A 16920-nucleotide genomic window follows, 5' to 3' on the forward strand; every position below is an offset into this window, starting at 1 on the left:
GTGGGCTGCGGACCCCTAGTGGGCCATGGAATTAATCACAAGTGCTCTGCAAAAGCCTGTGAAGACTGGGCATAAACTGAGCGTCAGGCTCTCATCCAAAAATGGGGAGGAGAGAGAGGGTGGCTGTACTGGCACCTGCTCTGTTGCTGCAGCCATGGCAACTTTTAACACGTAGAGTCCTGGGTCCCTTGCAGTGGTGGCTGTGTAGGGCTGGGTAAGGGACTGGCCATTATTCACACCTCTCTCTCTCTCTCTCTCTCTCTCTATCTATCTATCTATCTATCATCTATCTATCTATCTATCTATTTATTTATTTATTCCTTCCTTCTCTCCTCCCTTCTCATTCTGTCTCTCCTATTTCTTCCCTCCCATTGTCTTTCTACCGCTCCTTGCCACCATTGCAGCCACTGTGTCCCCCTCCCGCCAGCATTCTTCATTGAAACAGACTCCCCCTGGAGCCTTCCCAGCAGGCCCCTCTGGAGTGTGAGAGTGCATAGCACAAAAGCATCATAGGTGGTTCATGGACACCTATGTGAACCTTACTTTCAAGAATCTTGCCCGAGTGTGCTGGCTTACCACACATTGGAACCACTTTTGTCTTTAAGACCAGTGACAAGATGGTCTTGAACTTGCTTGCCCTGACCCAACTTTTGGAACTCAGCACTGGAAAGTCTCCCTGCAGGTGCCACCATGTGCTAGCCTCCATCTTCCACTGGTGAAAATTCCTCCCATTTTGCAGGTGGTTTTGAGACATTCTCCCCTCCACGATTCAGGTAGGGCTGTGTCTCAGAATCTCCTGCTGAAGAGGGTATTTTAACCATTTTAGCAATGCCTGCTGAAAGAAGGAAAGAAACTCCTTTTAATAGTTCCCTGCACATGACATCACTGCCCCCCCCCCGCAGTGGTGCAACCTGTGTCCTTTTGGGAGGCCCTATGCCCAAGCTCCTTGGGGCAGTCCACCATGTGGGCCTTTGTGCCTGCCAGGCTGACATCACACCCTTACACGTAGTGCATATGGCAATGTTCACCCACTTCCTGCTTTACCCTGCTGCTACGGAGAGGTACGGTTCAGTGTCCATGATGTGGCAGTCTCCAAGATGGTGGACATGTGGGGCAAGGGCAGAACAATTAGCATACAGGTCCTCGTACTTATAAGGTTGGGACCTAGATTACTTTCCTTTGGGACACCCTTCAATTCTAGTTAGTAAAGTGACATTATTACAGTTCCCTGTTTCTCACATAATGGAGAAACTGTTTTAAAGAAATTGCAGAAGCAGCACAGGAGAAGAAGGGGCATGTAATCCAGTGCCCTTAATTAACTTGTGGTTTATTATGTCAGTATTGTTATGTCTGGACTAGTCAAATAACATGGTGCTAAATATATGTTAATTGCTATATTTCTAAGTTACTAACTCAAAATTTTAGAAGCAGAATAATCATCACATTGGTTGTTGGAGCTTTTATTATAAATATAAGCACATACAATCAACAAATACAGTCTATGCAAAAAAGAAGAAGGAAAAAAAGACCAACAAGTATTGTGTACTAATTTCATTTATATAAGCTGTGATCAGTTATCAAACTGGAGGTATGAGGAGAGAATACTGATCATATTTGTACCCTTCTGTTTCTTCTCAATAACTTTGTGAAAGAAGTGATGCTGAAACAGTCACAGGCCAAAGGCCACTGTGTGGCTTCCATGCCTCAGTATGGATTTTAAATTTAGGCACATCAAGTGTTGAGTGTATATACTTCACTATTGCTCTGAAACATTTTATTGAAACAAATTTCATTTTAACGTCAGGCTAGCAGGCTTATCCCACTTTTATTTTTTTTAGATGGCTGCCAAATTTGTTTCACATATATCTTTAAATTTATCTATGTCTTATGTTTGGAAAAAGGAGTACTTTTTATAAAGTGGTCTTCTGTAATGAAATGAATAAGAGCAAGCCATACTATCTAAGCACATGTGCCAGTTCCATCTGCATTGCAATAGTGCCTAAAAGAACATCTATCTCGGAAGCTGTCCTCATCATACTCCCAAACTGATTCTCATTTCAGCAAATATAAAATGCAGGCTTCCCAACAAGTCCACAAATTACTAGCATGCTACTTATAAAAGGGGCTGACATCAGAGGGTCACACTACAGGTTTATTTTTCATGCCAGGTGTAGAGAACAGTGGGGTTCCCTCCTCCACGTCCAGCATAGAAGTGCATCCCACAGGATCAGACGAATAGCACATCCCTTGGTTTCTGTACTGGATTTGGAGAAGGGTACTTTTTATATTCCATGTCACATGCGAACACATGCAGGGGGCTACTAGTGATTGGGATAGAGCATTCCATTTTTCTGTCTGGAAGCCCATTTGAACTCTACACTTGATGTAGAGGCAGCAAAGTACTCTCCTCTAGGCCTAGAATTGAAACAGAAGAGGCTACTGGAGGGAGGAAAGGACAGAGAGCTTCATCTCTCCTCCTTTAGACCACAACTCATTCATTCACTTGCATGTTGCCTATGATATGTTTTGTTTTAGTAAATAATTTTGTTCCGCATGTAAGACTTACAGCACAAACCTATGCATATTAATATTACTGAGAAGCAAATTCCACTGTGTTCAGTAGGACTTGCTCCCTAGTAAATGTGTTTAGATTTAGAAACTAAAAGCTTTAGTATATTTTTTTCCTTCAGAGTATGATTAATGATAAAGCTAATGAAAGGGCTCTGCTCCAACTCCTTAAGGAGCTCCAGCTCCACATTTCTCATAACCTTTGAGGCTATGATTGAGCAGCTGCTCATGAAGCCAGGAAACAGCTGGCTCACCTATGCTACTTTCTGCCATTTCTTAAAGAATAAAATATTCTTTTCTGGTTCACAAAATTTCTCCCACTTTAACTGAAAAATACTTTGTTGACACACCAGTTAGCAAAAAAGAAAAACAGATTCATGACATCACATCAATAACATATGGATGTCCCAATCATATCAGTAGTCAGGGTTACATGATTTCTCCCATAGCCGTGCCAGTGGCCCTCAAGGATGAAAGACTCTTGATGGTGGATATAACTATGAGCAAAATATTCACCTGTTACTGACACAAGAATAAGTCCAAGCAGTAGAGGGCCATGCTTACTTTTTGGCAGCTACTATGGTGCAACAAAATTGTATTACCTGAACCCAATATGACTATCATCTGAGATTATGGTTTATGGGGCAGGTGTCTGGGAGGAAAAATGAGTAACTCTTTTTTGATGATGTCGGCATTCATCTAGTCTCTTGCTTCATGCTAAAAGCTTCATAGTGATTCTAACTAATTGTTATTTATAGATAAAATAGCAAAGTGTTGTTGGTAGTGAAAGGCTTGATTATTATTTTTGTTGTTGTTGTCTTGCCTTTCTATAAACCTCAAAATAGCTTTAGGTTTTGACTATATGCTGAAACATTGATTAATGGAACATATAGTTAATAAACTAAATTTTGGAAGGAATGAACTTCAGTAAGTTCTATCTAATATTAAAATATATGCTGAACTGGTCACTTATTTAAAATAATTGCCCATCAAAGCTAAATGCTCCTGTGGATATGTCAATAAGTAGTGTCCCTGGGATTTTTGTTTTTGTACTCATAGATTGCACAGTGGGGATGGACTTGTGATTGTAAAGTTGTGGAGTCTACTCTGTGTAACTGGACTAATGTTTCCTATTTGAGTTGTTTTGTTGTTGTCCTTATACTGTACTGAAACAATACAAATTATTGGGATAAAAAAGTGCTCCTCATTGACTTAGAAATATCCACATTTGTTTCAGTTCTAGAAATATAAAAGTAAATCCAGCGAAAATACTATTTATGATCATTGACGGTCTTGTCCTTTCAAGTTAAGCTACTCATGGAACAGTTAAGTGGCATAAACATTATTGGGAAAAGCAGGCAAAGTCTGTCTTTCTGTTGGAATTTGTAACTTTATGTTAATAAGTAAAGTGCAATGTTCTGATATTTTTACTTTACACTCTTCAGTGGAAAAAAGTAACCCCTCCCCTGTTGTTTAGGTAGAACTCTGCAATCCTTTAACTACCTTTTGTGATATCTCTATATAATTTTAATTAAAGGGCAGCTAACTTATATGGGGAAATTGTGTTGATATGAGTTGTAATTAAACACTTTAATCAAGGCTTTACAGTTTAAGAGGGTTATAAGGTCATTAACTTGTTTAGGTTTGCTTATTGTTCGTACTGGAATAATTTTCAGAAATTGTTTATGGTTGACTAAACAATTAATAAACATTGCATGCTCAGAATAATCAGTTAAGCTTCTTTAAACTGTATTGTATTTCATTGGTTGCATAGTTCATCATTGTGTGTTAATATAATGCAGATACGATTATACAGTTACTATGCCTTGGATCCTAAATTGCCCCTTCATTTATGTAAGGTGGGGGGAGGGCAACTTGAACAGATTCCTGTGCAGCCCCGTAAACCATTCCCAATTCTCATCCAATTTCCAAAATAGATTTTATAGCAGCACTGGTGTCTGCAAGTGGGGAGTGAAAGATCCCCCCTTCAGTGATCTTAGTTTTATTCACTGAATGAAAGCTAGAGTCCAAGCCTGTGTTTAGGTAAGCATTGTGATTTTCTGTGTGGTGTGATTTTCTGTGTGTGTAATTGTTAGTTCCCATCTGTACAAACTAAAAGAGGCTATACTTCTTAAAGTAACAATTTTCAATGCTGAAAGATAAACAAATAGCTAAAGGAACAAGTGTGTGTCTGAAGCTATCAGCTGCTGCACATTAGTTTTCTTTAACTAGCTTTATTGTATTTAATACCCAGTGCAGATTGATAGTATACTAATAAAATGTTGATTTTTCATGGTCAATAAGAGTTTGACAGACTTTACATATTGAAGTAAATGGGCAAGTTCCATCAACTTTTTATTTCAATGTAGACGTTTTGCCACCTATATATATATATACATATTACAGAGGTATGAAATCTGACATTCTTGTTTCTTATCTTTCAAGGAAAAAATTTGTATACAAATGAATATGTGGCAATTAAGCTGGTAAGTTGACACTCATTAATAATTACAAGCTCTTAGATTTTCATAAACTAAATAATGCTTGCTTTCAACAAGTTGTATCCAAAATGAAAGAGTTACAGGCCTTATTCAGAGATCACACAGTTGCCAGCTACTTCCACTTTTCCATGATACAGCAAGTCATTTATTATTCAGTATACCAATGGTTAAAATACGTTTCATCAAAGCTTTTTGCTAATATGTATAGTTTAATATTTTCAAGCTACTTGTTACTACTCAGATGACTGGCTCAGTACTGGCTTAGCACTCCAACGGGCCCAGCATTTTTCCAAGCAATTTTTGGCAACATGGAACACCAGCACATGCTCATTCCCTCTGCCACAGCCCTACAGAAAATGGCAATTAATTTAACGTCCTGGTGATAAATACTAAAAAAAGAAACTTCTTGCTATTACAAAACTCATACCTAAACAGATTATCTGGGTAGTTTCTCTCAGTGCTTTGAAAAACATGTGCAACCTTTTAAAATGTGTAATGTTTTACAGTATTATGTTTTTAGATACGCTGGAAGCCACCCACAGTGGCTGGGGCAACCCAGTCAAATGGGCAGGGTATAAATAAATTAATAATAATTGACAATATGGCCTATGCTTCTGCTGACCCTTTCTAGTCAATCTTGTCATTGGGTCAAGAGTGCCAGCATTTCACTGAAGATCTGTGTTCTGCCCCTTGTAGTATTGTTCCCTATTTTCTAAGCTTTTTGGTTGCCTTATGATTTCCTCCTGTTAAATACTTTATTTAGTGTTACTGATCTTTATATTTCAGCAGTGTTACTCTACATGGCATTGTATCTAATGCCTTGAGTTTTGGACGTGCACGTATTTGTGCACCCCCCCGCCATTGTTAATAACCAAAGGGAAAGCACAGACGCTTTGATTTGTCCCAATCACCTTTGGGATTAGCTGTGTGATTAAAATCTGGGGAGTTTGGCTGTGAAAGGAAATCATCTCTGTCTCCCTCTTCCTCCACCCTTTTACTGAAGTGGTGTCTGGTGAAAAGGTGGACTAGAAGATATTTAGAAAAGGGGAGTGGAGTGGTCCTCCCTGTTTCAGAGGATCAAGGAAGAGAAAATAAATACTGTGTACATTGACCTAACGTGAGATTTTTATGTTAGGGGGCACTCAAAACAGTTGCTTGCCTTGGAAGAGGGATCGCTTGGGGAAGTTACTATTGCAGTAGGCGCATGTTTGTGCCCATATGTTTTTCCTGGCTGCTAGTGGCCTGTGTTCCTTTGAAACTGAGATTTCTACTCCTGTAATTGCTAAATTAACAGCACCTCCAGACATTGCATATATTTTAATTCTGCCTTTGGCATCCAGTGTTTCTTCCTAATCCCAAAGAAACAGTTTTGAAATGACAGTTCTATATGCAGTATGGAGTACAAATTAAATGAGGTGTAAATATTGTATTATCAGTATTGCACTGTGATAAACGGGTTTAAGAAAGTAAATATTGTCAAAGTCTCTTTTGGCTGAAAGAAAATTGGAAAGATATTTCTTCAGATAGCAGTCACATTAACATTGTTGAGTTGAGAACTTGACTTTTAAAATCTAAAATCTTGGTCTCTTCAGGAGCCAATGAAGTCAAGAGCACCACAGCTGCACTTGGAATACAGATTCTACAAGCAGTTAGGATCTGGTGGTAAGTATAATTTAGCAAGTTGTAGCATAATGTGAAGTACTACAATAATGAGGATATAGATTGGTTAATAAAAGTCCCACAATTTGATACGTAAATATTTGTGCATTTTATCACACACAAGTATATTTAATGTCCTTGGTTTATATTAATAGTCACAGGTACTTGCTACACAGTTCATTGAAGCTACATCTAGCATAGCCTGATGACAATTTTCCGTTGAAATCGCTCAGATTTCTTTTACTCTGGCCAGCGTTCAGCATATGTGTTTACCCTATGGAAATACATTTTTCAGAGGAAAAACATCTGCCAGTGAAAGTTAGGTACCTCGATCCTTGCAAGGCTGCTTTGGAGAAAGTGTTGCTGAGATTTAATTCCATATTGCAATATAGTATATAACATTCAGTTTGACCTTACGTGAGTAGTATAAAATGTAGCTCAAAGACCAAAGTGCAATACTTTGGTGAGGCAGCTGTGTTCAGAAAATATGCTTCTGCTGTTCTCCATGACCAGAACTGGGTGCAGACCTTACTGGCTGTCTTCCATGTGTGTATTTTATGCCTATCATTATGGAAGTCGGTCATAGGATAAGGTGCTACACAGTAGCTTATAATAAAGTTAGACAGTACTCCTCTTTGGATAACTTCTACCCTGCGTATCATAAGAAAATGCACCCCCCCCCCCCGTAGGAATGACCGGAACCAAGAAGCCAGAAATGCAGGGAATAGAAAGTGTTTGCCTTATACATTTGTCGAGTCTGAAGTTCTTAAAAATCTACCTGGAATCCACTGAAATAAAGATGTCAAAACTAGTGTTCTGGGAGCAGTAGGAATTGGTTGTTCACTCATTTCTATTTAGTTATGCCTCACCAAATCTCTTCCCACTTCTTTCAGTACTGTTTAGTCTTCATTGTCCTTAATTATAGCGGTAACCCCTGAGGTAGTAGGTTTGAATAGATTGAAATTATATTGCAAATCCAATATGCTGCTATGATTTATGTAAGAAATAGTATGCCAAAGAGTTTTCTTACAGGTTTTGCATCAATTCCATGTTGTGCTTGCTGATGTTGCATGTTCTCCAAAACCCAAGATGACCAACATATATCACAGCTTGTTTGAAAATAAAGTTTCTAGTTTTTCTTTGTTGCCCAAATTGCAGTAGATGAATGCCTGGCTTGCAAATCATATTAAATTGGAGTTAAAATAAAATGTGGTTTAACAAGAGCAAGCAGAATGCTGGTATACAATCCTGAAATTGCAGGCACTTCTCTCTCCACTCCTGCTGTGCTGGATAAGAAACAAAGTCATAGCCTGACTTGTTATTTTGGCAGAACCTGGTTTCATGGTTTATTCACTTGCTCTTTACTCATGGTTTGTTTTGCTGTTTTCCTTGCCAGTGTGGCAGCAGCAGGAACTGGGGAAAACCAAAATGCCTGTGATCTAGCAGCGTGCACCAGCATAGTCCTTGTTCACATAAAACCACCTTTCAGTTTAACTGATTTAATGAGATATGAGAACCAGACTAATGCAACTTAGGTTGCTAATATTTTTCATCTAGAACAAGAGCTTAGCGTATGTACATGACAAAACTATTTATGATTATATCTTCTATACTGCTGTTACAAAAGAAGATGTCTATTATAACTGATTGCATTCATGTCAGACTTTTAGTTGACATTGTTAGGAGAATTGTTGGCCGCCTAAATTGGAACCACGGTAGTGAAGCATCAGAGGGCATTGTTTGTTGTGTTTTCTACTATATTTTGATGATGTTTAGTTCATAGTTCTGTGAACAAGAAACTGGATGTTAACTTTGACAACAAAACAGCTTAATATGATAAAGTACTTTGTATATATTATTCAGTAGAAATGTTTTGCGGGTTGGTCATTAGCAGCATCCTCTATCTGTATGTATCATGTAGATTGATTTCAGACACTTTCCTAAACTACTTGGAGTTACTGAGGGGGTCTGTTCTACAAGTCTAGCCCCCATACCATAATTGGGCTTTAAAATAAAGCCAGCTATTGGTTTCAATAAGAAGTTCTTTTCAGCCTAAAACCTGCTGGTGGGGGTGGCACAAAGAGTGGGTGTTGTGGGCTGGAAGGGGAGGATCCATAGGCTCCATCCAGCCCACTAGTTCCCCAACTTTGTTGTGTTGGGATGAAAGCAGCATAGTGATACTGGTGCAATATGGGTAAGCTACCTTTGAGGATTCCCCCGAAGCATCAAAAAGATCCAGTGTAGGGCATGTGACTGAAACTCTGTCTTCAGCTACTAGAACTATAGAATTAGATTTGAAAGGCTTCTCGGAGGTTATCTAGTATAGTACCCTGTTCAATGCAAGGTCTGCAATGCAGCATACAACTACAGCATCCCAGACAGTTAGCCAGAAGCCTTTTTGTTTGTTTGATGTACCAGGTACCTGATCTTGTCAGGATCCATTTCTTGATGTCATTAGGTTTTGGCCAGCACCAGTAACAAGTGCAGTGTTGGATTCTCATGAGCAAATGTGACTTGGCTCCCAGCTGCCGCCTTAATGCATGGGGAAGCTCACCTGATTTGGAAGGGATTTGCTGCCAACAGGGCCTGCCTTTCTGTGAAGTGTCCTGTGTCTGCAGAAGACATTGCTGCTGCTTGCTGACTAATGGAGCATTGTTAAGCCAGCACACACTTTCCACCTATTGCAAGATAGATAAAAATGCCCCATATGACAATAGGTTTAGGCTTATTCTTGATTTTTCAGCTCCACTTGATGTAGAATTTTGTATATGTTCTGTAGCTAGCTGGGTAAAGGTTGAATGGGAGAAAAGCAGGCAATCTCTGGTATCTCTTCACAAGCTGTTTCCATTGCTGAGCTTCAATATTTTCTTTCAACACTGACAGAGGGATCAGAGAGAAAGGAAGGGGAGGGGTAGCTGAAAATAGAGGTCACAAATAAAGTATACCACTCCCACTGATTCCCCCCCCCCACCCAAGGCACTGTCTACTTTTGATTATGGCACTTGATTGTTTTCCATGGGCCACAGGCTCTTCACAGAAAACATGTTCTCTGAAACATGCTTTGAATAAAATACACCACAAATCATTTGTAGCTTTTTCTTTGGCCAAGGAAAACTGGTACACTAAGTTAAGGAGCATTAGGAAGCACTATAACTTTACATATCTGCTGTTGGAAAATACAGTTTATTTGGGGCCTTACAGCATTTTTTAAAATAAACACAGGCATACAGCTTTTAGTTCAGATTTTGAACCACTATTGATAGTAATAACAGATAGATGATGATGATGATGATAGTAAGAGATGCACAGGCATATCTTGTTGATGTACCCCTGAGAATGAACAATAGAATAATCTGCCTATATCCATATGGTGATAGCCAACTTAGATTCATTTATTTCAGTGGGTCTGCTCTGAGCATTATCTAAAGCTGTAATTGCAACACCATTTACTTCCATGCAAGTGCCATTGAATTCAGTTGAACTTATTTCTGAGTAGACACGCTTAGCTGCATAACAGTGCAGACCTATCGCTCATACACCATTGCATGCTCTTTTAGATAATGTTTCATAAAATTGCCACTGGGATTGTTTACTTTTCAGAGCCGCTGGCTCAAACCAGATAAATGTTTTAGGTCTGAACTATACATGTTCTGAAAGAGCAATGTATTATTAGATTCAGGTTACCTTGATTGATCTCCTGCACTGTGAAGTGCTTATTCTTGAGCTCCATAGATACAGTTTGTGGGATTTAGAAATCCGCAGAACCTTGGTTCTGTTGTAGCAAACAGAAGATGATGGACAATGTTCAGTATAGACATGGGCAAAATGGTAGAAATTCTAGCATCTTCTGGTAAAAATACTAAAATTCATTGGTTGTAACTTTATATTTTATCTTGATGGCAGTGGTGCATGACAACTGTTAAGTAGACAGTGTGCTAGACTTTGCAAGATACCATAAGGTTGGGCTTCATAAAGTTCATTGTGTACAGAGTGGTGCAGAGCTAACAACTTGCTCATAAATACAAGGAAGACAAAGGAGCTTGTGGTGGACTTCAGGAGACAGAAGAGCAATATCCAGCCACTTTTGATTGATGGGGTCTGTGTGGAGAGGGTAACAACGTTCAGATTTTTGGGCATTGAATTACAAGAGGATCTGTCCTGGAGTGTCAACACAAGGGGGCTTGTGAAGAAGGCACAGCAGAGACTGTACTTTTTGAGAATTCTAAGGAAAAACCATCTTCCGCAGAAACTGCTGCTTGCCTTCTATCACTGTGCCATTGAGAGCGTGCTCACTTATGGCTTATGTGTGTGGTACGGAAGCTGTACTACCCAGGACAGGATGGGGTTGTGCAGAGTTGTTAAGGCAGCAGAGAGCATTGTTGGCTGCCCACTCTCCACCTTAGAGCAGATTTATGCTACAAGGTGCCATAGGAAGGCACTGGACATAGTAAAAGATCCATCGCATCCTGGTCACTGTCTCTTCGAGCTCCTGCCATCGGGACGGAGATACAGGACGATGAAGACAAGAACGAGCCGTCTTAAGAACAGCTTCTTCTCCAGAGCGATCTCAGCCCTGAATGGGAAGCCTGGACTTTGAAAGTCATCTAATCTTCCTTGCTGTATTATACTGTATTGTTTTAATTAGTGTTTTTATGGAGCAGTCAAGTAATTTCGTTGTCCCTGAGAGGGGTGCAATGACAATAAAGATATTTCTATTTCTATTTTCTATTTCTTCTACCTTGTGTGTGGATGTTTATCTTGTAATTAAGTTATTGTGCACAATTACTGGCAACCTGTCATAGCAAATAATTAAATACCAACATTTAAGTCTGCACATTCCTAGGATTACAAAACCTAGTATTTCAGTATAATATTTCAGGTACAGCCCAAACTACAATGAAAAGGGAGAACAAGAATTATTTAGTGAATCAAATATTTCCTGAAACAAGAAACTTAATAGTGATAAGTAGCTTAAAGTCTGTGGAAATCTTTGTGTAAGATAGTCTTAATTATTCTCCAGTTGAAATGTGAGATGGTTCTTAGAACAAAAGTGTGTTGAAATGACTGTTTCATTTCATTTTCCCAGATGGAATACCTCAGGTTTACTATTTTGGCCCTTGTGGCAAGTATAATGCTATGGTGCTGGAACTACTGGGACCTAGTTTGGAAGATTTATTTGACTTGTGTGATAGGACTTTTTCTCTAAAAACTGTTCTTATGATAGCCATACAGTTGGTGAGTATATTTCTATTTTCTTTTTTAAATAATGGTCCATTCAGTATTAGCTGGATATTCTTTGAGCAAATGCAGAAAGAATGTGTCACCTGGTTGCTTAAAACTTTTTAGGGTTGTTTTCCACTGTATTTCTCTGTGAACGGTACTGTTAGATGTCATGAAGACAAAGGGTTGGCTATGGAGGTCCTATGAGCAGAGTTCTAGTCATTGAAAGGAGGGCAGATGATTCACACAGATTCCACTAAAAACCTGCTTCAAAGTGTTGGAAGAACCTCTGAAATATTGTGGAAGATAGCTGGAGGGGGGAGGGGGAATCAGCAAATATTGCCTCCCATCCCCCTTTTACCAGAGACAACCTCTGCTTTTCACAAACTGCCCTTTTGTTTGTAGAGGAGCTACTCTGGATCCAAGCCACATCTTTATACTTAACTAAACACATTAATAAACAAACCATTACCTTTAGACCTAGCATGAAATATAATTGAGGATGCTGTATGCTCACTGATGAAAAACATTTGAACGTAGAAAATCTGAACTTTGTGAATTATATTGCTCTGTCTCTGTTATTCATGGAAAGGACCAAATAGCAATGCAACCGCCCCCCCCCCTTGCAAACTATTCTTCCACAGGAGTCCTCCTTGGACCTGGGTTTCTGAGATTTCACTTGGGACTATCTTCATATTTCAGGCTCATTTTAATTGTTGTACTACCTAGAAACTGATTTTCAGCATGCTACGTTCAGTACCAGTTTCTGCATTGTGTAATTCAGGTGCAGATTTTTATAATATTTTGAGGTCTGTTCATTCAGCACCCATTTAATTTACAAGGCAGTGCTGGAGTTCTATTAAGCAGGTTTGAATTCTTATCACAAATCCATTTTCTTCACAATAAATTTTGCAGCCTTTTCCTAAAAATCAAGTTTCCTTTTTCTGTGAAGTGTTACACACTCATCTTGGCCATTTTTTCCTTAGGTGCATTAAAGTTTAAAAGTGGTTGCCTAATAATCTTAATGGACAGAATGCAAGCACTACTTAGTTTAACAAAGAGTAATTGAAACACACACAGTGACTCAACACTAAAAAGCAAACGTGTGTACTCCCGAAGAAGTGAACATTGCTGCTTTGCTTCTCAGATGTTTTGCTGCTGTGTTGTAGTTTGGCTTAACGTGTTATCAGAACATTGACTCATGGTTCAGGTCTCCCTAGGCAAACCATCAATCATAGATCATGAGGGAAAGTTTTGTTACAGTTTGTAGCTTGTCTGGAGACAGCCTGGATGTAGATGATGTATTAAACCAAACCATGGCTTAAGTTCAGCATAGAGCAGCAGCAAAATGACTGGGAAGCAGTCCATGTGTTTTGTTGTTTGTGCTAGGCCACTTAGCTGCCCACTAGTCATAAAAGAGTGCCTGCGGTTGCAGCCTCAACCAAAGCTAGAAGTTTCAATGAAAGAAGAGCTTACATTTTTATTTTGACACATGAAGAAACATGTTCTTTCAAGACAGAAAAGATATAGCAATTTTTTGTTTTTATTTGTTCTGCTACTATAGTTGTGGTAAAAAACAAACAAACTTTCTTTCATTCTGTTTAATAGATTTCTCGAATGGAATATGTTCATTCAAAGAACTTAATATACAGAGATGTAAAACCTGAAAACTTCTTAATAGGACGACCAGGAAACAAAACTCAACAAATTATTCATATTATAGATTTTGGTTTGGCAAAAGAATATATAGATCCAGAGACAAAGAAGCACATACCATACCGAGAACACAAAAGCCTTACAGGAACTGCTAGATACATGAGTATAAATACACATTTAGGAAAAGGTATGTATTTATTTTTAGAACACAAACTTAACCAATTCACTAGAATTCTGACCAGCTCTGTGCATATTAATCACTTTTGCAAACGACTTGTTTTTGTAGTTCAGATAGGCTTTATTTGTTTTATCGAAGGGTACTTGAGTGTATGTTGAGCATAAAAATACTTGCTTTTGTGTTTAAGTAGTGGACTTGAGCAACCTTCGTATGAGGAAATGTTACAATGTATGGGGCTTTTCGTTTTAAATAAAATACAAGTAAGGTGGACTTAACCATCCAGGGGTCCCTTACCTTTTTACCTTTACCTATAGAAATGTGTAAAATTGAGTGGAGAAGTAGAGATATTATTTTTCTTTCTTGCATCATATTAGAAACCAGAGTCAGCCAATGAACTTGAATGGTGGAAGATTCAGAAGAGGCAAAAAAAGTAATTCTTCACACAGTGCATATTGTTAAACTATGGAATTCATTGACATAAGACACAGTGATAGCCACCTATTTGGATGGCTTTTAAAGGGGATTGATGGAGCACATAGATGGGCTATAGATGGCTGCTTGTCCAGTATGTCTCTAAATACTAGTTGCTGGGTTGCATAGTGAGTGCATTGTGCTCGTTTCTTGCTTGTGGGCTCTCCATTGGCTTCTGATTGGCCACTGTGACAACAGATACTGTACTACATGGGCCTTTGGACCATACCATCTGTACCTTTTCATTTTGAGTTATCTCTTTTTTTCTTTCCTATTCCAACCATGATGGCTGTGATTCATCATACAACTCAATGCTAATAGCAACTGTTTTGTAACTTTGTGTCCAAGATAGCTCACGCTACAAAATTCAAAACAGATACGGTAAATATAACAATAAAAATGAAACAATCAAAATAAACAAACCACTATCAGTGCTACATAAAAAGAAGCAGCAGTAAAGATCCAGTTAAGTAAAAGCCCTGGATAATTAGTGTGCCTCATAGAGCTCTGTGGAATGAGTTCCAAAAATGAAGGGCTACCACAGAAAAGTGTCTTATCCCCACTTGTCAATTGCCTAAACTGAGGGCAGGGACACCTATAGCAGGACCTTGGAAGATTTCAAGTGAACAGGCAGCCTCTCATATGGTTAAATGTGTACCACTGTTTTAAAGGTTGTGCTCTGGAGGATGTGGCTTGCTTTTTATTCTTTTGTAGAAAGAGAATAAACCTCCTGGATCCAAACAACTCAAAAGTGTTTTAAGAACTGCAGATGGGGCTTTCTCTTTGACTTAATCTAGAATTTGTGTAAGATTGGAATGATGGCAGTTTCACAAGTGCTTTCAGAAGCCAATGTATGTTCTCTGCTTTTTCAGAAGGGAGAACAGTGTGTTGTGGGCACCTTTCATAATACAGCCATAAAACTGGGGGGAACTTAAAAGCGGTGTTCATAGCTATTATTCTCCTCCCACTCCCTGGTCCTGAAAGGGTGCTGTGAGCAGTTTTGCATGCAGCCTTTGGAAACTCTCCACACTTCCCCAAAAGCAAAAAAGGTGGCGGGTGGAGGGGAAGAGAAACACATGTTTCTGAAATCAATAGGCAGAGTTCATTTTTTGCATTCAGGAATATGGAGAGCTGGAATAGTGTGTCTTGGCTTTCTAGAACACAACTCTTGCAGGTTTAAGCCTCCAATATCTTGTTTGTTGCTATAACATGGCAACAACACAGTCCATTTTCAAAGCAGCTCTTTTTTACTTAAATATATAATTTAATTAGAGCAGTAGCAGTTAAATTTAGACTCCATATTTCCACACTTTTAAAGGCTTGATAAGTAAAGAATAATTTGTTTTCTTACCAAGATTTTTTTTTAACCTAAAATTATACTTGAGAAAAAGCTGCAGAACATAGCAAATATATTTTTGTAGCTGTGCATCTTGTATCATTCCTTTCTTATGAATAAGTTCAGAACTTGGAGTCTTAACATTTTAACTTTACTTTTCCAGAGCAAAGTAGAAGAGATGATTTGGAAGCTTTAGGTCATATGTTCATGTATTTTTTAAGAGGCAGTCTTCCATGGCAAGGCTTAAAGGTAGTGTGCCAATTATTTGAATTTTGTTTGCTCAAGTATTGTCATAGTTTCATAAAATATTTCTGAAGCAACTCAATATCTTTTCAAATTTAGGCAGATACACTGAAAGAACGGTATCAGAAAATTGGGGACACAAAGCGAGCAACCCCCATAGAAGTACTGTGTGAGAACTTTCCAGGTAATCATTTCTTCTGTAAAAGAACTGTCTGTATAGAGTTGACATCGCCAAATTTAAGTTGCTCACTAAATTAAGTTGCCGCACCATGGTCATATTTGTGATGTCAGTCGTGCATATTTTCTCTTGACTTTTTTTAAAAAAATAATATTTATTAAAGTTTCAAAAAAGTTACAAGAGTTACAAAAATGAAATAATGAAAAAAGAAAAAAGAAACAAAAAATACAAAATACAGAAAAATAGAAACAATTAAAAACAAATCAGTCTTTCCATGTCTTGTCTTTCATTTACTTATTTCCCTGATCTCCTCACACCTCCCTTTTTTGTATTCTAGTTCAATAGTTGTTTCAGCAAATCCTTACCATTTTTGCTTTTATCTTAATATATTGTAACTTTACATTCTCACCTGTTAACAATCCATTTTTACATACCCCTTTGTAGCATTACTGCTAAAACCACATAACTTCATTCCAGCATCCTTCTAACATTCCTTAATTTTACAGTGTTTCTGTAAATAGTCTTTAAATTTCTTCCAATCTTCTTCTACTGACTCTTCTCCCTGGTCTTGGATTCTGCCAGTCATTTCCGCCAGTTCCATGTAGTCCATCAACTTCATCTGCCATTCTTCCCTGGTGGGTAAATCTTGTGTCTTCCAGTACTTTGCGATGAGTATTCTTGCTGCTGTTGTTGCATACATAAAGAAAGTTCTATCCTTCTTTGGCACCAGTTGGCCGACCATGCCCAGGAGAAAGGCCTCTGGTTTCTTCAAAAAGGTATATTTAAATACCTTTTTCATTTCATTATAGATCATCTCCCAGAAAGCCTTAATCCTTGGGCACATCCACCAAAGGTGAAAGAATGTACCTTCATTTTCTTTACATTTCCAACATTTATTATCGGGCAAATG

General features: G+C 38.4%; 1 protein-coding gene across 5 annotated transcripts in view; it reads left to right on the plus strand.

The window, feature by feature from the left end:
- CSNK1G3 (casein kinase 1 gamma 3) overlaps nucleotides 1–16920 on the plus strand; it is a 52442-nt gene that overhangs the window by 11667 nt on the left and 23855 nt on the right. For all 5 annotated transcript variants that reach the window (XM_053409305.1, XM_053409306.1, XM_053409302.1 and 2 more), the window contains exons 4-9: nucleotides 5014–5054; nucleotides 6662–6731; nucleotides 11815–11963; nucleotides 13557–13791; nucleotides 15753–15838; nucleotides 15932–16016. In XM_053409305.1, coding sequence (XP_053265280.1) covers nucleotides 5014–5054; nucleotides 6662–6731; nucleotides 11815–11963; nucleotides 13557–13791; nucleotides 15753–15838; nucleotides 15932–16016 — 666 coding nt within the window. The remainder of the gene's footprint in view (nucleotides 1–5013; nucleotides 5055–6661; nucleotides 6732–11814; nucleotides 11964–13556; nucleotides 13792–15752; nucleotides 15839–15931; nucleotides 16017–16920) is intronic.

Source organism: Podarcis raffonei, chromosome 11 (genome assembly GCF_027172205.1).
Source record: "Podarcis raffonei isolate rPodRaf1 chromosome 11, rPodRaf1.pri, whole genome shotgun sequence".
Classification (NCBI taxonomy): Eukaryota; Metazoa; Chordata; class Lepidosauria; order Squamata; family Lacertidae; genus Podarcis; species Podarcis raffonei.